At 45.2% G+C, this 21,750-nt stretch overlaps 2 protein-coding genes across 3 annotated transcripts in view; one reads left to right on the top strand and one right to left on the bottom strand.

Annotated features, from left to right (window-relative positions):
• Positions 1–494: 494 nt before the first annotated feature.
• LOC137305083 (selection and upkeep of intraepithelial T-cells protein 4-like) lies at positions 495–16,175 on the top strand. Of its 2 annotated transcripts, XM_067973862.1 has the most exons (6): positions 495–590; positions 7,386–7,523; positions 11,129–11,476; positions 11,975–12,256; positions 14,216–14,242; positions 14,692–16,175. In XM_067973862.1, exons 2-6 carry the CDS (start codon positions 7,490–7,492, stop codon positions 15,522–15,524), a joined length of 1,524 nt encoding a protein of 507 aa, XP_067829963.1. In that variant the 5' UTR covers positions 495–590; positions 7,386–7,489; the 3' UTR covers positions 15,525–16,175. The 2 variants fall into 2 exon arrangements, with proteins under 2 accessions (XP_067829963.1, XP_067829964.1); XM_067973863.1 differs by lacking the exon at positions 7,386–7,523 and having other exon boundaries at positions 14,692–16,174.
• Positions 16,176–17,919: 1,744 nt separating this feature from the next.
• LOC137305087 (butyrophilin subfamily 1 member A1-like) overlaps positions 17,920–21,750 on the bottom strand; it is a 36,634-nt gene continuing 32,803 nt past the window's right edge. The window contains exon 9 of the mRNA XM_067973867.1: positions 17,920–20,599. Coding sequence (XP_067829968.1) covers positions 20,076–20,599 — 524 coding nt within the window. The 3' untranslated portion in view covers positions 17,920–20,075. The remainder of the gene's footprint in view (positions 20,600–21,750) is intronic.

Genomic DNA, 21,750 nt, shown 5'->3' with positions numbered 1-21,750 from the left:
CCAAAAGGTTGCAAGGACGTGTCTCTCACAAGGGGTCTATTTAACTTCAACCCATGTCAGGATACGGAAGGCATAAGCGATTGACAACAATTTTCCCTGAACATCCTGACATAAAACTGCCGCCAAACTCTGTTCTGTGGCACCTACCTCAAGGTGAAATGTCTTACCAGGGGCTGGAGGAATGAGACAGGTGGCCTGCATGACAGCTTTCTTCAACTGTTCGACTGCGTCAACATCACCATCCTTTCCCTTTAAAAGCTCATATCAAGGTTCAGCAATCTCCGCGAACCTCGGTATATATGAGCGCTGATAGCCCACCGATCCCAAAAATAACCCGAGGGCTGTTTCGGAGGTTGGTCGTGGAAGTGGTTGGATGACGTCAACTTTGTGTTGCTGTGGTGAGAGGGACACGCCCACAAATGTCACCCAGGACACGCCCACAAATGTCACCCAGGACACGCCCACAAACGTCACTTGTTCTTTCAGAAGTTGGGCTTTCTTTCGATGAACTTGAAGTCCTGCCTCTGGTCGGAGGCCGAGCAATTCCTCCAACAACTGCAGGTGCTCTCCCTTTGTCCTAGTGGCCAGTGGTAAGTCATCTACGTATTGCAGCAGAGTAGATGGGGCAGAAAAGTTTTTAACAGCTTTGGCCATTCGCTTGTGAAAGATCGTGGGTGCGATGTGAAACCCTAGCAACAAGCACATCCAAATATAACTTTGATCTTGGAAGGTAAAAGCAAATTTGTACTGATCTTCCCACCGAACAGGAATACGCCAAAAGCCTTTGCTAATATCTAAAGTTGAAAAATACTTGCTTTTTGTTGGGACCTGAGTCAGCAACGTGGTGGTCTCTCTTACCACAGGTGTGGAGATGCCGGTGATGGACTGGGGTTCACAATTGTAAACAATTTTACAACACCAAGTTATAGTCCAGCAGTTTTATTTTAAATTCACAAGCTTTCGGAGGCTTCCTCCTTCCTCAGGTGAACGTTGTTGTAAAATTGTTTACAATTACCACAGGTGAGCAAGCAGAGGTCAGGGTTCAGAATATGTTCCCACAAAGAAAAAGTGAGTCCAAAATGTAGAGCCCCCGAGATGACAAGGAGCATACAGGGTAGGATAAGGCAAAAAAAGGAAGTTTGTAGTTAAGGAGGAGGAGTGTGAAATATTGGATGGGATAAACATAGTGAGAGAGGAAGTATTAAGGGGTTTAGCATTTTTGAAAGTAGATATATTGCCAGGCCCGGATGAAATGTATCCCAGGCTGTTAAAAGAAGCAAGAGAGGAAATAACGTAGGCTTTGACCATCATTTTACAATCCACCCTAGCTACAGGCATGGTGCCGGAGGATTGGAGGACTGCTAATGTTGTACCATTGTTTGAAAAGGGAGAAAAGGATAGACCTAGTAATTACAGGCCAGTCAGTCTAACCTCAATGGTGGGCAAATTATTGGAATCAATTCTGAGAGACAGTATAAACTGTCATTTAGAAAGGCACAGGTTAATCAAGGACAGTCAACATGGATTTGTTAAGGGAAGGTCGTATCTCACTAACTTGATTGAATTTTTTGAGGCGGTAACAAGTGCATTTGATGTAGTCTACATGGATTTCAGCAAGGATTTTGACAAGGTCCCACATGGCAGACTGGTCAGAAAAGTAAAAGTCCATGGGATCTAAGGGAAAGGGGCAAGTTGGATCCAAAATTGGCTCATTGGCAGGAAGCAAAGAATGATGGTTGATGGGTGTTTTTGCGACTGGAAGGCTGTTTCCAGTGGGCTTCCGCAGGGCTCAGTACTAGGTCCCTTGCTTTTTGTGGTATATATTAATGATTTAGACTTAAATGTAGGGGGTGTGAGTAAGAAGTTTGCAGATGATACAAAAATTGGCTGTGTGGTTGATAGTGAGGAGGAAAGCTGTAGACTGCAGGAAGATATCAAGGGACTGGTCAGATGGGCAGAAAAGTGGCAAATGGAATTCAATCCAGAGAAGCATTTGGGGAGGGCAAACAAGGCGAGGGAAAACACAATAAATGGAAGGATACTGAGAGGTGTAGAGGAAGCGAGGGACCTTGGAGTGCATGTCCACAGATCCCTGAAGGTAGCAGGAACATGGAATACTTTCTTTTATTAGCCGAGGCATAGAATATAAGAGCAGGGAGGTTATGCTAGAACTGTAGAAAACACTAGTTAGGCCACAGCTTCAGTACTGTGTACAATTCTGGTCACCACATTACAGGAAAGATGTGATTGCACTAGAGAGGATACAGAGGAGATTTACGAGGATGTTCCAAGGACTGGAGAATTTTAGCTATGAGGAAAAATTGGATAGGCTGGGGGTGTTTTCTTTGGAACAAAGGAAGCTGAGGAGTGATTTAATTGAGGTGGATAAAATTATGAGCGGATGAGATAGAGTGGATAGGAAGGACTTATTTCCCTTACCAGAGATGTCAAAAACCACGGGCATAGATTTAAAATAATTGCTAGAAGGATGAGAGGGGAGTTGAGGAGAATTTTTTTCACCCAGAGGGTGGTGGGGGTCTGGAACTCACTGCCTGAAAGGGTGGTAGAGGCAGAAACCCTCATCGCATTTAAAAAGTTCTTGGAGATGCACCTGAAGTGCCGTAACCTACAAGGCTACGGACCAAGAGCTGGAAAGTGGGATTCGGCTAGGTAGCTCTTTTTTGGCCAGCACAGACACGATGAGCCGAATGGCCTCCTTCTGTGCCATAAATTTCTATGATTCTATAAGGCCCAAACCAACTCCAAAATGAAGCAGAGTGAGACTTTCTCCTCCAGGAAGTGTCACTCCATTTCACTATTGTCAGATTAGATGCCCTGACTCTGGATTCAAGCTGCATTTACACTATAACTGCAGCACTGATGTGAAGCAAAACATTGACACACGTCAGCCAGGAGGGAATGGAAGGATAATAAGGGGTTACATTAGAGAGTCTGGGAAAAGGCTGTATTAAGCAGAACCTTGATTAATTAGATAGAGCAATGATCCAAGTATATTAGATAGAGCAATGATCCAAGTATATTTATGGATATTTAACATGGACACAATGAGCCAAATGACACCACCTTCATAATTAAATGTTTGCTTTTCATTTCAGTCTAAAGAATGAGCAAAGTTGTGTTATATAGTACCTTATCATGTCCCCAAGTGAATCCTAAAACACTTCACAATCAATGAATTACCTCTGAAGTGCAGTCACTGTTAGGTCAGCAAATGCGATTGCCAATTTACTCACAGCAAGGAGCCACAAACAGCAAATGAGGTGAATGGCCAGTTAATATTTTTTTTAGTGGGGGGAGGGTTTGGTTGGTTGAGGGATGAATATTGGCCAGGACACCAGAAGAACTCCGTGCTGTTCTTCAAATTTTTTTTTTAATTTTCAAAATATACTTTATTTCATAAAATTTAAAGATACCACAATTCCAAGGCAATACAATACACCAGGGATCGTACACAATATGATTCCAGTATTAACAATTTAAACACACTACATATCTTATAATACATGCTGTACAATACAAGGTGGGGTGGCCTGACACGGTGGCCTTTCTCCATAGAACCTTTATGTGGGTCACACCTCGCTTCAGTGCGTCCCGCAACACGTACTCCTGGACTTTGGAGTGTGCCAATCGGCAACACTCGGTTGTGGACAGCTCCTTCAGCTGCAAGACCAGCAGGTTTCGGGCAGACCTAAGGGCCTCCTTCACCCAGTTGATGGCCTTTCAGCTGCAGTTGATATCTGTCTCGGTGTGCGTCCCGGGGAACAGCCCGTAGAGCACAGCGTCCTGTGTAACCGAACTGTTGGGGATGAACCGGGACAGATACCAACTCATCTCTCGCCACACCCTCTATGCGAAGGGGCAGTCCATCAGGAGGTGGACGACGGTCTCCTCCACGTCGCAGCCTCGAGGGCAGCTCATGGTTCTGTGCGAGAATACATGCATGTTGGAAGGACTGCACTGGGAGGGCCCTTCTCACCACCATCCAGGCTACATCCTGGTGCAAGTTGGTCGGTTCTGGTGATGAGACATTCTGCCAAATGGCATCAACCGTCTGGTCGGGGAACTGCCCAATTGGATCCACCCTTCCTTTCCCTGCAGGACTCTCAGGACGTTCCCTGTCGACCATTGTCTGATGGCCTTGTGGTCAAAGGGGTTCCTCCTCAGGAACTTCACCGGGGACAGGTGGTGGGGTACAGTCCAGCTGGATGGGACGTCATGTGTCTGCTCGACCAGTGTGGCCACACCCAGCCTTCTCAGTGTGTTGGACAGGTAGAAACTCAGCACGTAGTGACACTTGATTGCGTACTAGGGCTCCACACACATCCTGAGGTAGCCACAAACAAAGGTGGCCATCAGGGTTAGAGCGGCATTGGGGACGCTCTTCCCCGCCCCCCCCCCCACTTTGTCTGGGGGCTTGTACGTGGTGAACCTGCGGACGCGTTCGACCTTGGACCTCCAGACAAAGTGGAAGATAGCTTGGGTGACTATGACGGCGGAGTTGTGGGGAATTAGCCAGACCCTGGCCACATAGAGCAACACCGCGAGTACCTCACACCTTATCACCAAGTTCCTGCCGATTATGCAGAGGGAGTGTCCCACCCACATACCAGGCTTTTTTTAGCCTTGGTGACCCGCTCCTCCCAGTTTTCGGTGTAGGCCCGGGGCCCCCGAACCAGATCCCCAGCACTTTCAGGTAGTTGGACCTCACGGTGAAGGGGACGAAGGATCGTGTCTCCCACTTGCCCATGAGGCCAGATTGAACTGGTCGCAGATGCCCATCAGTCTGTGGACCGACTGCTGATCGGAGCAAAAGACGGTGACATCGTCCATGTACAGGGAAGCCTTAACCTGAGATCCTCCGCTGCCTGGGATTGTCACCCCCCTGATACCTGCGTCCTTCCTGATGGACATGGCAAACAGCTCGATACAACATACGAGCAACACCGCGGAGAGAGGACAGCCCTGCCTGACTCCAGATCTGATCGGAAAGCTCTCTGACTCCCACCCGTTGATTAGGACTGCGCTATGGATGTCCGCAAAGAGCGATCGGATCCAATTGCGGCTTCCATCCCCAAACCCCATTTTGGAGAGCACGTCCATCGTGTACTCTGTCGAAGGCCTTCTCCTGGTCCAGGCTGGTGAGGCATATGTTCACCCTCCCTGTCCTGCATGTAGGTGATCGTGTCCCTGAGCAGCACAAGGCTGTCAGAGATCTTCCTGCTGGGTATAGTACAGGCCTGATCTGGGTGGATCACCCGCTCCAGAGCAGACTTCAACCTGTTGGCGATGGCCTTAGACAGAATCTTGTTGTCGACATTTAGCAAGGAAACGGGTCACCAATTTCTGATTTCTTTCCTCCCTCCCCCCCCTTCCGCTTATAGATGAAGGGGACGATGTCTTTCCTCATGGACTCTGACATGCTGCCTGCCAGAAGCATACCCCCGTACACTTCCAGTAGGTCTGTGCCTATCCAGTCCCACGGAGCCGAGTACAACTCAACCAGTAAGCCGTCGCTTCCGGGAGTTCTACTCTTCTCGAAGGACCGGACGGCTTTTGTCATCTCGTCTAAGGATAGTGGCCGATCTGTGCTCTCCCGCTCGCTGTCCTCTAAGACCTCTGTGATAGAGGACAAGAAGGACTGGGAGGCAGGCAGGACCTAGTTCTAACATCTCATTTGAAAGATATCACCTCTTGGCAATATAGCCCTTATTCAGTATTGCACTAAAGCGTCAACCTAAAATAAGTTCCCGAGTGGAGCTTCCACTCATTACCTTATGATTCTGAAGTGAGACATACCAGAAAGTGTAAATTCAAAGTTTATATTTGTGTTAATTCTGTTTACAGTCTCATTTAGATTTTACATACTCCATAGAAGGTTTGGGCTTTTTAAAGAGTTACTTGTTTTTCTTTCATGCACATCATTGTTTTATGCATCTGAAAATACAATGCATAATTTGAAAATTAAAAGTGAGGTTTTAATTTATTTTAAAATACAATCCTGACTCCCAATGTGAAACCACTGCGGTCTCCATGTTAATAAAGATCAGTTTAGTCTGTTACGTGCACCTTCCAGTTACAATTCCACAGAGGGCAGTATGCGGGTTGTAAAAGAAAAATTATTTCAGGCAATAAAAAGTACATTTATAGTTTTGATACAGATACAGTCTAATCAGAACTATAAAAGAAAATAATCCATTACAAGAAATGTAAAAGAAGAATTATAAAGAGCAAAAAAACATATTTTGGGATTATTGTTAGAAATAAAGGGCACTAAATTGGGCCGTGTACCACCCGTTGTTTCAGCGTTTCACAGCCTCGCCAACATCAAGATGGCATCTTGGATGCGCACGCACGTTTCCAGCGTGACGTGCGCCAGACGCCATCTTGGTATAGGAGTTAGCGCAGGCGCAGATAACGAATGCTTCTACACGCAAAGGGTGGGAGACGTTTGGAACGCTCTTCTGCAGACGGCAGTTGATGCTAGCTCACTTGTGAATGTTAAATCTGAGATTGATAGATTTCTGTGAACCAACGGTATTAAGGGATATGGGGCTAATGCGGGTATATGGAGTTAGGTCACAGGTCCACCATGATCTCATTGAATGGTGGATCAGGCTTGAGGGGCTAAATGCCACTGCCACTTGCTGCCTCCTGATATGCGCCACCTTCTCCTGCAAGAAAGCGCGACGAGTGCCTGGATGATGTGCCTGTCATGGTTGAATAGCTGCTAGCGTGTGTGGCCTGTGAGTTGTGGGTGGGCGGCTTGAAACACTGGTAATGTGTAAGGGTGAGAGGAAGCACCTGATTGGAAGAGTTGAGTACTGATGGAAAGAGTTTGTTTGGGGGTATAGTGCACGGAGCAGTGGATGTGGCTAGTGGTGTCGTTGGTAGGAGACGCCACTTCACTGTTGATCTCACTCACCTTGACCACTCGTATCAAAGCATTGAACTTCTTCCTACACTGCATCCATATTCATGATGCCGTCCGCCTGGCATTGACTTCATCCCCTGCTGCCTCCCACTGCCTTTTGAGTATGTGTCTGGAGGGCATCTTGTTCCCCCCCGCCCCTGTGGATATAGGATGACCCTCCTTCTGTCCACCTCTTGCACAAGGTATCTAGTGCATCAGCAGAGAACCTTGGTGCATGCACTCTCGCAGGCCTGGTACCAACTCAGATGGGCAGATTGGTGAGGTCTGGTGTACAGATTGGAGGATGTGTGATTTAGTAGTGCGCAAACTTTATTCAATGTTTTAACATAACGCATCAGTGTAAACATAGAGATGGGAGCTGCATCTGTGTTTTACGTGTCCGATGTCCGATCTCTGTTCAGACTCCGTGCAGACAGTAGACTGTTTTTTTCAGCAAATAACAGGTACCGGCTACCTTAAAGGGAGGATGTTTCTTAGAAATCTCTTAAAGAGATTGAGCTCCATCTACTGGTGGAAAGTGCGAAATACATTGATTCCATGTGCAAGGCCTGGAATGGAACGCTGATTGCAGGTGAGTCCTCCGTTCCTCCGAAACTCTCGTCCTGCCTGCGCAGGGGCCATTGGGCGCATCACACTACCCGTGCCCAAAAACAGCTCTTATCCAATTTTTCCACCAAAATCTCTCTCTCTGGTGTAGTTGTAGGGATACTTTTCATTGATTGTAAGTATGTTGGTGGGGCAACAAGGAGGCAGCTTTATTCTAACTCATGCAGTACAACACATCTCCTGAGTTAACATCTCAGTTGTGGGAGTGTTGGTCTGTGCTGAGTTAGTTGAGCTCAGTGTTGGGAGTACTGCTCTGTGCTGAGTTAGTTTATTAAGTGTTGGGAGTGCTGGTCTAGAATCATAGAAAGGTTACAGCACGGAAGGAGGCCATGTGGCCCATCGAGTCCGTGGCGGCTCTTTGCAAGAGCAATCCAGCTAGTCCCACTCCCCCGCCCTTTCCCCATAGCCCTGAAACTTTTTTCCTTTCAAGTACGTATCCAGTTCCCTTTTGAAGGACATGATTGAATCTGCCTCCACCACCCACTCCGGCAGTGCATTCCAGATCATAACCACTCGCTGTGTGAAAAAGTTGTTCCTCATGTCACCTTTGGTTCTTTTGCCAATCACCTTAAATCTATGTCCTCTGGTCCTTGACCCTTCCGCCAATGGGAACAGTTTCTCTCTATCTACTCTGTCTAGATCCTTCATGATTTTGAATACCTCTATCAAATCTCCTCGCAACCATCTCTGTTCCAAGGAGAACAACCCCAGCTTCTCCAGTCTATCCACATAACTAAAGTCCCTCATCCCTGGAATCATTCTAGTAAATCTCTTCTCCACTCTTTCTAAGGCCATCACATCTTTCTTGAAGTGCGGTGCCCAGAAGTGGACACAATACTCCAGTTGTGGCCGAACCGGTGTTTTATAAAGGTTTATCATAACTTCCATACTTTTGTACTCTATGCCTCTATTTATAAAGCCCAGGATCCTGAATGCTTTTTTAACCACTGTCTCAACCTGCCCTGCCACCTTCAACGATTTGTGCACATATACCCCCAGATCTCTCTGTTCCTGTACCCCTTTTAGAGTTGTACCCTCTAGTTTATATTGCCTCTCCTTGTTCTTCCTACTGAAATGTATCACTTCGCATTTTTCTTCCGCCAGGTGTCCGCCCATGCCACCAGCTTGTCTATATCCTCTTGAAGTCTATCACTATCCTCCTCACTGTTTACTACCTTCCAAATTTTGTGTCATCTACAAATTTTGAAATTGTGCCCTGTACACCCAAGTCCAAGTCATTAATATATATCAAGAAATGATGTGGAGATGCCGGTGATGGACTGGGGTTGACAATTGTAAACAATTTTACAACACCAAGTTATAGTCCAGCAATTTTATTTTAAATTCACAAGCTTTCGGAGGCTACCTCCTTCCTCAGGTGAACGATGTGGAAATGAAATCCTCTAAATGAAATCGCATTTATAATTCACAGAACAATGCTTGGTGATTACAGACAGTTTTTTCAACTGCCCGTTGCCAAGGCAATCAGTGTGCAGACAGACAGGTGTTACCTGCCAGGTCTCAGAATATACAAATCACCAAAAAAAACAACAAACAAAAAAAAAACAGAGATAGAGAGGTAGAAACATAGAAAAGACAGCAACTGACCCGTTATATTAAAAACCGATAACATTTGTTCGCTGGTGGGGTAACGTGTAGCGTGACATGAACCCAAGATCCCGGTTGAGGCCGTCCTCATGGGTGCGGAACTTGGCTATCAATTTCTGCTCGACGATTTTGCGTTGTCGTGTGTCTCGAAGGCCGCCTTGGAGTACGCTTACCCGAAGGTCGGTGGATGAATGTCCATGACTGCTGAAGTGTTCCCCGACTGGGAGGGAACCCTCCTGTTTGGCGATTGTTGCGCGGTGTCCGTTCATCCGTTGTCGCAGCGTCTGCATGGTCTCGCCAATGTACCATGCTCTGGGGCATCCTTTCCTGCAACGTATGAGGTAGACAACGTTGGCCGAGTCACAGGAGTATGAACCATGCACCTGGTGGGTGGTGTCCGCTCGTGTGATGGTGGTATCTGTGTCGATGATCTGGCATGTCTTGCAGAGGTTACCGTGGCAGGGTTGTGTGGTGTCGTGGACGCTGTTCTCTTGAAAGCTGGGTAATTTGCTGCAAACGGGTCAGTTGCTGTCTTTTCTATGTTTCTACCTCTCTATCTCTGTTTTTTTTTTGTTTGTTGTTTTTTTTGGTGATTTGTATATTCTGAGACCTTGCAGGTAACACCTGTCTGTCTGCACACTGATTGCCGTGGCAACGGGCAGTTGAAAAAACTGTCTGTAATCACCAAGCATTGTTCTGTGAATTATAAATGCGATTTCATTTAGAGGATTTCATTTCCACATCGTTCACCTGAGGAAGGAGGTAGCCTCCGAAAGCTTGTGAATTTAAAATAAAATTGCTGGACTATAACTTGGTGTTGTAAAATTGTTTACAATATATCAAGAAAAGCAGTGGTCCCAGCACTGACCCCGGATAACACCACTGTACACCTCCCTCCAGTCCGAAAAACAACCGTTCACCGCTACTCTGTTTCCTGTCCTTAGCCAATTCTGTATCTATGTTGCTACTGCCCCCCTGATTCCTTGGACGGCAATCTTGATGATAAACCTACCGTGCGGCACTTTATCAAACGTCTTTTGAAAATCCATATACACATCAACTGCATTGCCCTCATCTGCCCTCTCAGTTACCTCATCAAGAAACTCTATCAGGTTAGTTAAACACGATTTGCCTTTAACAAATCCATGCTGGTTTTCCCTAATCAATCCACACTCGTCCAAGTGACTGTTAATTCTGTCCTGGATTATCGTTTCTAAAAGTTTCCCCACCACTGAGGTTAAACTGACTGGCCTATAGTGAGTCTGTGCTGAGTTAGTTTATTAAGTGTTGGGAGTACTGGTCTGTGCTGAATTACTTGAGCCCAGTAGTGGGAGTCTAGAATTAGCCTCACTATTTACTCTCACATATGAATCATGGCCACCTGAGTGAGGTGCTGGAGGACCGGTGCTGCCCTTGGATCCAGTGGCACAAGTTACTGCTTTGAGAAGGGAGGAAAGGAAAGAACAATGGGGCTGATTTTAAACCCCAAAAACGGGCGGGTTGGGGGCGAGTGGGTATTTGATGGACTTTGAGGCTTGGCTGATTGGTAGCACTCTTGCCTGTGGGTTAGAAGATCACAAATTCAAATCCCGCTCCAGGAAGCGAGCACATAATCTAACCTTAAATACATGCTGAGGGAGTGCTGCACTGTCACAGGATTTGCCTTTTTTTCAGATGAGCTGCTAACCGATGTTTGGGTGGACATAATGGATCCCAGGGCACATTTATCCCTCAAACAACACCACCAAAAAAAACAGATGATCCAGTCATTGATCTCATCGCTGTTTGTGGAACCTTGCTGCGTTCAAATTGCCTGCCATATTTGCCGACGTTACAACAGTGACTGCGCTTCAAAGGCAATTTATTGGTTGTTGAGCACTTTGGTACAGAGATCTATAAAATGCAAGTTGATTTGTGTGTTCTTTGCGTCCTTTAATAATTTAACATTTTGTTAATTTCTAGGAAAATTCATAGTTACCACTCCAAGCAAGCCAGTAGTGGCCACGGTTGGAGGAGATGTTGTTCTGGATTGTCAGTTGATACCAGCAGAGCCTCCCGAGGAGATGGAGGTGCGGTGGTTTCGATCGGACTGGTCGCAGGCAGTACATTTATACAGAAAAGGACAGGATCGACCCGAGTCGCAAGCTAAGGAATATTTTGAAAGGACAGAATTGTTTCAGGGACTTTTTACCAACGGGAACGTCTCCCTCCTGTTGAAGAGAGTAAATGTGAAGGATGATGGGATGTACAAATGTTTCGTCGTCTCCAAAGCTCTGGACGCAGAGGGATTGGTTCAACTGAAAGTTGGGAGTGAGTAAAGTTTCTATTCGAGGGTCCAATTCTCAGTGGTTGTTGCTCCTGTGTTCTGCACTTCAAAACTAAGCTCATTTAATACATTTTGTCGGCGGCTGACTTCAATGGAGGGTAAAATTGGGCGTTGCTCGATCCAATTCCGTCGGGTGAGGTTAATATTACCCTCCGATGTTATTTAATGTGTGAAATATTATGGCTTCACACAAAGGGTAGTGGAAATTTGGAACTCGCTTTTTCCAAAAGGCTGTGGATGCCTGGGGGTCAATTGAAAATTTCAAGACTTGAGATCGATAGAATTTTGTTAGGTTAAGAGTATCAAGGGATATGGAGCTGAGGTACAGATCAGCAGTGATCTGATTGAATGGCGGGGACGGGCTCGTGGGGGCTGAATGACTTGCTGCTGTTCCCATGCTTGACTGAAGCTTCAGAGAGCATGAGGTTTTCGTTGTTCTCGGGAACCCTTTTTAAACAAACAAAATATGTTTTGAATAATAGATATTGGCCATGAACCTGTGATGAAGATGGCTGGGTATCAAGCCGGTGGAGTAAAGCTTACGTGTGCGTCTGATGAATGGTATCCAGAACCGAGCATAGTATGGCATAGTGCAAATGGAGAGGAGCTGCCGGGAGTGCTTGAAAAACCAATACCGGACTCCAGAGGACTTTTAAAAGTGGAGAGCAGTCTTCAAGTGCAAGAAGGTTCTAAGAACAGATATACGTGCATCATAATGAACAAACTGTTGGGCAAACAGTGGGAAGCCCATCTACAAATATCAGGTCTGTAAATCCCATTTATCGGAATATATAAGCTGCAGAGAAAATGATATTGTACACCTTGCGTTTGTTTGTCTGTCCTTGTGTATACTTTGAAATCTCACCAAGTGTTACTGGCAGAAAAGGTGACCCAGACCGTGAACAATGATGAAATTAAGACCAGAAACTGTTGGAAATGTCCAGCATGTTAGACAGCATCTGAGAGAGAAAGATAGGTTAATCTTTCAGGCGTTGGTCGACCTACAAAGCATTTCAAGTATTTTCTGTTTTTCCGCCCCCCCAGCGTTCAGTGACTTTTTATCCCTCAATAACAGTAACTCATCTCATCACACACAAAGGTAATTAAAACAGCACACATGCTAAACTAAGCAAAAGTACAAGCACCATCCAACGATTTCAACACTGCAGTCTAATCTTGGAATTCCAACGTTGGTCATGAATTGCTCTGATTTCCTTCTGGTGGCTTAGGTTTCCTCGTTTGTAATCCAACATATTACCACCAGTGATTTTAATAGTAGAGTTATAGAGATGCTCATTCTGTTTGTTTCTTTATAGTTTTATATGTAAACACAGTTCATTTTGTAGAATGAAAAGCATTAGTTATGATTTATGAAAAACAAGAACTGAATTGCGGTGCACTTGTAATGATTTTGGGATGAGGATAAATTCTGTGAATAATCAGTATTGTCTCTGGGCATATTTGAGCATGTTGGTATTGATTTGTTAAAGGAAAAATTGTACTTAATTTGATATGTTTCTTCCACAATGCTCTTATGCCACATTTACATTGCAAAACTGCTCGTACGAAAGTGATTGTACAATGTGTAACAGCTCTCAGTGCCCTTGGTGTTGCAGGAATTACCGTAGAGGCTAACAATGCAAAGCCTGCCTGTGACCAGAAACAAAAAGTGGACATCGAGTTCATCGATGTCATTGGGAAAAGCCAAGTTTGGAGGAATGGCATTGCTTATATTACAGCACAGATTCCAGACTTTGGCAGCAGCACTGTAATACAAATGCAGTATTAATTCTTCACATCACACCCACCACCAGCACCTCACACTTGTGCGACTTTGCTCAAAATGCTGTTTTCAGACACAAGCCAGGGTTTGGAAGGGTGAGGTACATAATTGCTGAGTTTTTTTCCCACAGATACAGCAAGAATATTTTACACCCCGATCATTAATTTTACCGTACCCTTTACTGGGGGAAATGCCGCTTAAAGCAAACTGCATGAACATGTCACACTCTACTCCATGCACTTTACTAATGGACCAGGGTTACCTATGAAATCTTCCTGACAGATGAATTCTTCCCCAGTGTATCGGGCTGGCTTGTGGCTTTCTGGATGATTTTGTTCTCCTGGGAGCAATTGGTGCAGTTTTATTCTTCTATTGGAAGAAACGTGACCAGGAGATAGTAGTAAAAGGTAAGGAGCAGTTATTCCAACATCAGACAAGCTTGGCATTTGAATGCAGACAGTTTTTTGTAAATTAGGTGCTGCTGAAAGGGAATGGATGAAGAAGAAAGGGAACCCCTCATTTTCTTCATACATGATGGCATTTAAACAGCCAGTTCAGCAAACCCGATCCTACTCTCACCCGCCCCACGCCTGCACACCCATAACTTTCCAGCGGAGGTCAGAGGACTAGTAATCGGCAGCAAGAGCCTGCGCTGTTATTGCCCCCCTTCCCAGTCAAGCTGCAACGAGCCCAATTATATCGCTGTCTGAGAGCATGTAACTCACCACTGAGCTGCCACAGATGTTCTTGAATTCTTTACTTTATATACTATTGTGGGTGACATTTGATCTGATTTGTGCTCGTGTCTGGCACGATTAGTGCTCCAAAGCCTACCCCTCAATGAAGTAAGAGCTCTTTACTAACAAATACCCAGCAGTAGTTTCATATCCTGCCTTGTATAAATCATTATCAATCATAAAATGTGTGCCTTGTCTTTCAGGGCTGAATATGCGACCTACAGTCACTGGTAAGTCACATCTAATATTTATCAACTACAACACTCCATATTTAAAATGATAGAGAGCAGAAACTTTCACTGCGTTTCTCATTCATGGTCAATGGCAAAACCCAGCCTTAAGAACATGTGTCCTCTTGACTACTTTTGATGTTTTGTAAAACTTTTAAGCTTTCGAAGGGGTTTTACTGACCACAGATGTTGGTGAAATAAATCATATGTTTTACTTCAGATTATGAAGCATTGAATGCAAAGCTTGGTAAGTGACTGCTAACCAAACCACACAAAGCAGTTGTCTAAAACATTTAATTTTGCATTGCTTTCCGGTCAAAGTCTTAGAGAATGGGTGAGATATTTCTGGGGGTCCCTTAGAATAGTGCCAAAATAGACTTGCAGTTATGGACAGGAGTTACTGCTTTTTTCCATGGCTACCATTGACACCACAAACTGCCGGCTCACAGTGGAAAGGATATCCAAGAAGATCGCGCATATAGACACAGACATCAAGTTTTTACAGAGCTGCAAGAAAGCAGACAAGATCCCGAAAGGACTACAGATCACGATCCCACTCAAGTCCACATGCAACTCGGATTACGCTGAGAGACTCTGCCGCCGTACCTCTCGCACACTCCGCAACCATCTCGTACACCAACTCTACAGCAAACGCCGCAACCTCGAAACCAAGATAGAGTCCATACTCTCAACCTGTACTCAGGACACAGCAGACCAGCTACGAGACACCGCCAAACAGACGAGGCAACGGAACTACGCTGCCTACATGAAAACCAAGACCAGGAAGCTTGAGAAACTCGGCATCACCACCAGCATCGACCAAGCTTCCCCTGGTATAAACGGTTGCAACCACAGGGAAGTCTATCGTCAATTTGTCCGACCACACCCTTCAACCAGACGAAATCGAAGTTCTCAGCCGAGGGCTCAATTTCTGCCCCACTACCAAAATGGACCCCATTGGTCTCGCGGCGGAAACAGAGGATTTCATCAGGAGAATGAGGCTCCGGGAATACTTCCACAAACCCCAAGATCACAGCAGCGAACCCAGAGACAATCAACGATCTGGAACAGCAGACAGAGGGATCCGCGGTACAGCAACCGAAGAGGAAAGAGTCACACTGGACTCCTCCGGAGGGTCGCTGCCCTCAGCTGGACATGTATGCTCAAGCTGTCAGGAAATGCGTCAATGCCAGATTCATCAGCCGCACTCAGAAGACAGTCCAGAATGTCACCCGAGCTCAATGCAATGCCATCAACGCTCTCAAGACCAACCGCAACATAGTCATCAAACCAGCGGACAAAGGAGGAGCCATCGTCATACAGAACAGAACGGACTATTGCAAAGAAGCATACCGACAACTGGACAACCAAAGAACACACCCACCAGCTCAACAAACTGATCAAGACCTTCGATCCAGACCACTCTCATCCCACGTACTCCCCGCGTGGGAGACTTCTACTGCCTCCCAAAGATACACAAAGCCAACACACCCGGACGTCCTATCGTATCAGGCAACGGAACCCTGTGTGAGAACCTTTCTGGATACATCAAGGGCATCCTGAAACGCATCGTACAGGGAACCCCCAGCTTCTGTCGCGACACTACAGACTTCCTACAAAAGCTCAGCACCCACAGACCAGTTGAACCAGGAACACTTCTCACCACGATGGACGTCTCGGCACTCTACACCAGTATCCCCCACGATGACGGCATCGCTGCGACAGCATCAATACTCAACACCAACAGCAGCCAATCTCCAGACGCCATCCTACAACTCATCCGCTTCATCCTGGATCACAATGTCTTCACCTTCGATAACCAGTTCTTTACCCAAACACACGGAACAGCCATGGGGACCAAATTCGCACCCCAATACGCCAACATTTTCATGCACAAGTTCGAGCAGGACTTCTTCACTGCACAGGACCTCCAACCAACACTATACACCAGATACATCGACGACATTTTCTTTCTATGGACCCACGGCGAGGAATCACTAAAGAGACTACACGATAACATCAACAAGTTCCATCCCACCATCAAGCTCACCATGGACTACTCCTCAGAATCAGTTTCTTTCTTGGACACACGAATCTCCATCAAAGACGGGCACCTCAGCACCTCACTCTACCGCAAGCCCACGGACAACCTCACGATGCTCCACTTTTCCAGCTTCCACCCTAACCACGTCAAAGAGGCCATCCCCTATGGACAGGCCCTGCGAATACACAGGGTCTGCTCAGACGAGGAGGAACGCGATGGACACCTACAGACGCTGAAAGACGCCCTAGTAAGAACGGGATATGACGCTCGACTCATCGATCGACAGTTCCGACGGGCCACAGCGAAAAATCGCGTAGACCTCCTCAGGAGACTAACACGGGACGCAACCAACAGAGTACCCTTTGTCGTCCAGTACTTCCCCGGAGCGGAGAAACTACGCCATGTTCTCCGCAGCCTTCAACATGTCATCAATGACGACGAACACCTCGCTATGGCCATCCCCACACCTCCACTACTCGCCTTGAAACAGCCACCCAACCTCAAACAGACCATCGTTCGCAGCAAATTACCTAGCTTTCAAGAGAACAGCGTCCACGACACCACACAACCCTGCCACGGTAACCTCTGCAAGACATGCCAGATCATCGACACAGATACCACCATCACACGAGAGGACACCACCCACCAGGTGCATGGTTCATACTCCTGTGACTCGGCCAACGTTGTCTACCTCATACGTTGCAGGAAAGGATGCCCCAGAGCATGGTACATTGGCGAGACCATGCAGACGCTGCGACAACGGATGAACGGACACCACGCAACAATCACCAAACAGGAGGGTTCTCTCCCAGTCGGGGAACACTTCAGCAGTCAAGGACATTCAGCCACCGACCTTCGGGTAAGCGTACTCCAAGGCGGCCTTCGAGACACACAACAACGCAAAATCGTCGAGCAGAAATTGATAGCCAAGTTCCGCACCCATGAGGACGGCCTCAACCGGGATCTTGGGTTCATGTCACGCTACACGTTACCCCACCAGCAAACAAATGTTATCTGTTTTTAATATAACGGGTCAGTCGTTGTTTTTTCTATGTTTCTACCTCTCCACCTCTTTTTTTTTGTTTGTTTTTTTTTGGTGATTTGTATATTCGGAGACCTTGCAGGTAACACCTGTCTGTCTGCACACTGATTGCCTTGGCAACGGGCAGTTGAAAAAACTGTCTGTAATCACCAAGCATTGTTCTGTGATTTATAAATGCGATTTCATTTCGAGGATTTCATTTCCAACAACGTTCACCTGAGGAAGGAGGAAGCCTCCGAAAGCTTGTGAATTTAAAATAAAATTGCTGGACTATAACTTGGTGTTGTAAAATTGTTTACAATTTTTCCATGTAAGCATTTAAACAGGAGATAAGCACGTGCTCCATGTTTGACCCATTTGTCAAATTTGTTTTTTTGACATAAAATGAATGAAAACAATGTCGATACTACTAGTTATTGTTGCTAGTTGAAACTTTTACCATGTCACCAGTTAGTTATAATTCTTTGCTCTTGTACTCAGATTTAGAGGACAATTTCACACTGACTCAAAATAAGTAAAAGCTTTGACTCTCCATTTTAAGTCTGTAATCAATGAATACTGTGTTTAGCTACAAAAAACGATCATTGGAAATTAGTTTTGTAAAGCATTTAATACAAAAACATGTAAGAGCTGAATTTTACAGTGGGCAATATACGTTATAGTCGTGTATAAACAAAGGCAAGGATACCTTAAACATTTCTACATCTTACACCTGAACTTTGCTCTTCACCTTGAACTATTCATATTTCTTCCTTAAAGTTAAGTAAACACCTTGAAACAATTAATCTCACCCATATGAAATACATTTTCAATGCAACATCATACTGATACATGTATGGCTTGTTTTTAATTTAAGCTATCATGCAGATTGTTATTGGAGTGCGTTACACGACTTCCGATAAGGCACAGACTGGGCATTGAACCTGGGACATTCCTAATCTGAATGGTTTAGTACCACATCATCCTTTTATCCACTGATTCGTCATTTGGGGAAAAAATTGATGGGCTCCAAACACATTTTCCCTGCATCACTATCACGTCTCTGATTTGCGACTGTGGAATGATTTCTGATGGGTTTTAATAAATGTATGTAATAGGTGTATACTTTTCATTGGCAGTAACACTATCACCTGTATTTTAAATGTAATCACTTATTATAATCATACTGCATTCCCAGTGGGAAGCCTGTACTTTTACCCTGCATTATGCAGCGACGTTAAACCCGGAAATAAAGCCGGGTTGTGACCCAAAGAACAACTATTTTCAACTCCCACCCATCCCCAACCCACCCGTTCTTGGGGTATAAAATCACCCCCAATGTGTCCCTCCCCATCTCCCTATGCAAAAAACACAGTCTATGTGTACTTCCAGAGTTATCTATACAATCGCTTCATGTATATCCACGAACCCTATGTGACCTTTATGTACCTCGATTAACCCAGCTATATAAACCTTGTAGTGGTTATAAAAACTGAAGGGAGGATTTTCCCCCACATTCCCACCTGAAAACGATAGTCCTGAGGCAGAGAGTGTAGGAAAATCGGACGCGGAGGCCTCCCATCAACTCTCCACTAAAATTGGCCTCCAACATTTTCTCTGCTCCCACTGCTGCGGATGGCAGACAGCTACGCGCCTGCCCTGCTGCATGTAAATAAATAGTGAGAGGACGATAACTAGGTGTCCAGCCACTTGCCTTCCTCCCATCTCTTTGCTGGCAATGGAGGGGGGAGGCCAAAAGGAAGGAAGGAAGTGGTAGGGGGACTGTGGTGGCAACAGGCATCATGCTTGAGTTTCCTGATACAAGGTACAACATATGGCCACCTCTCCCTTTTCTAAATCTTCTGACTGCTACTTTTTTTTTCCAACTGGCTCACTGAATGCCAATTCAAAATATCGATCTGGAACATTTCGCGTACTTCTGTCCTTTTTAAAACTGGCCACACCTATTTCAGTTGCTGCAACAGGTGCCCCACTATGGAAACACAACATTTCCCTCTCCCGCACTGGCATAGTCCCAATGATGAGCGGAGCTACTGCTGGGAGTTGACCACGGCCCAAGAAAATGGGACAGGGTCACTATGTGGTTGGACTACCATGCCAGTGTCCCACTCCATCCCTCTTACCATCATGATCCCACCCTTAAGGAAAATCTCTCGCCAACGTTCTTGTACAGTGCTACATCGCCATTATGGTGGCCAACAATCTGACACACTTTCTCTGACCCAGATCTGACTCTCAAATGAATCTGCGCCGATGGACACAAGTGACATTAACAGACTGCAAACTAATTGAAGACCCAAGTACAAAGGTGAAGTCTCAGGTTACAGGGACACTTTTATAATTTGATAATAGATGAGTGGTAAATCCATCACTTACTGGAGCCTGAGGTTCTCCTGGCTTATCACTGGTTTATACGGGGTGAAACCTCCACTCCCCACTCTGTAACTGTTAAAATATGGGATCTTTAATCTGTTCCTAGTTTTTATTTTATATCAAACACGGAGCACTGCTGGGAACTGAATTTACATTATTTAAAGCTCTTACAATCAGAAGATATTTTATTAAAGGGAAGGATCCAGCAAACTCCCACGATAATTGTCACTGTCACCCAGCAGCACTTTAGATATTTTATATAATCTTTTATTAAGAAGGCAGATTAACTTTAATGTTTACGTATTTGACAAGTTTCCTCTGTTAAACTGGAAAGTATTTTGGAGAAACCTCGAGGCCAGAGACCTTTTACAGAACTAATGCTGAACTGGACAGATTCTCAGCCATTTGTTACAATGCGCCGTACAGAAGAAAGGATAAAGTTTCTCTGTGAAATTTTTCCCAATGAAAGTGTAGAGGTGAGACTTTGTGTTCACACTGTAAAATGTAACTATCCTGGACTCATAACTGAGATAAACTCCAATCTTACTGGGAATCTCACCAACAGGGAGATCGGATAGAGTGTCTGCGTTTGCCTGAATTTGATCTTCAGCCCGCCCGATGGTCCAAAATCCATCCTCCGGTCTCAGCTTGATCTCAGTCTTCCTCTCCACAGACTCTGCGGCTACTCCCAGACTCCAGTGCGGATGCCCCGCCACCTCCACCTCCCAGTAGTGACTCCCCGATGTGAATCCCTCTGATCCCAACACAGACTGCCAGGCTGTAAACCTCTCCTCATTGTCAGGGAGACTCCTCGCTGTCCTGGTCAATCTCACATCCTTCAGATCCTTAGATACCTCAAGCCATGGATTTGCTGTTTCCGTATCCAGGGTTACGGAGACTGGGAAGAAAAGGGCAGAATTAGTGAAAGATTCACTTGGGATTTATACATTAGATAAAACCACTAAACACAGTGAGAGACCTGGGATTTCTGCTTTCTGAGATTATTTTTTCCCAATTTTGTTCTGAGAATCTCCAAACTGGAAGCAACACAACAGGTTGCTGCATTTTTAACACCTGTCAGGATGAGATTGAACATCTGTTATTATTATTGATTGTTATTTATTTAATTGATTATTTGTTTTCTTTGATATTTGCTTGTCCAGATTCTTGAAACCGGCAGTCGGTATTTTCTGTGACTGACAGATTTTGCCTGATTTTCAGATGAAGAAACAAAACATAAAACCAGAGCTGTGAAATTGGCAACATTTTAATGCCATTAGTTTATCTGTCACTGAAGAGAGAGCCCTGGTGTTTTACTGGACTGACCATATTTTCTAATTGATCACATAGTAAAATCATTCTAATGGGAAACAGAAAATGACAACTTTTGGAAATTCTTTTAGTTCTGTTCCAATTTTTAAAAGAAACAAAAATGACTCAGGAATTGGGATATTAAACAATATTAATGAAAAGGGATCAAGGCCTAACTCGGGTACCCAATACACAGCCCGCTGGCCGGATCCAGCCCACGAAACACCAGACGAATTGTTTTTTTATTTGCCTGCTAATGCAAATGAGTTTTTATAACTGTTGGTTTTAGCTTTGAGTTTCCTGGACCAGGAGCATTAAAAATAACCTGTACCAATCCAACTGAAGGGGGATATATGGTAGATTTTCCAGTCTATTCCTGGTCAATACCTTACTTGGGCTTTCATTTTGTACATGACCGGGGACAGGATTTTTCGCTTTTGCTGAATCCTGGCACATCTTCAGCGGTGCAAGAGATCTGCTGGCTTTGACCAATTTTTCGGGGCTAGGCCATTTTTGAATTACATAGCAATAGCTACAAAACATGAGGGGGTAAAATCCCAACCACAAATGCAAATAAAGAGAAGAAAATAAAAGAGGCCAAGATCACATTATATAACACAGCAGAGCAATGTTACAATAGGAAGCTTAAGAACAGGTTCTGAGGCAAGATTAAGTCAATCAACAGTAATGCTGAAAGACCAAATGGAGCAGGAGGTATTGTAGCGAGAATCTCAACTA

This window comes from Heptranchias perlo, chromosome 39, assembly GCF_035084215.1.
Source record: "Heptranchias perlo isolate sHepPer1 chromosome 39, sHepPer1.hap1, whole genome shotgun sequence".
NCBI lineage: Eukaryota > Metazoa > Chordata > Chondrichthyes > Hexanchiformes > Hexanchidae > Heptranchias > Heptranchias perlo.
This window is presented reverse-complemented; position numbering and strand designations above follow the sequence as displayed.

Bases quoted from the DNA above. Each gene is read 5' to 3' on its own strand.
- LOC137305083 (XM_067973862.1), top strand. From the start codon at position 7,490: ATGTGCAAGGCCTGGAATGGAACGCTGATTGCAG. The intron at 11,477-11,974 runs GTGAGTAAAGTT...TTTGAATAATAG, and splicing joins GGTTCAACTGAAAGTTGGGA to ATATTGGCCATGAACCTGTG. The intron at 12,257-14,215 runs GTCTGTAAATCC...CTTGTCTTTCAG, and splicing joins AGCCCATCTACAAATATCAG to GGCTGAATATGCGACCTACA.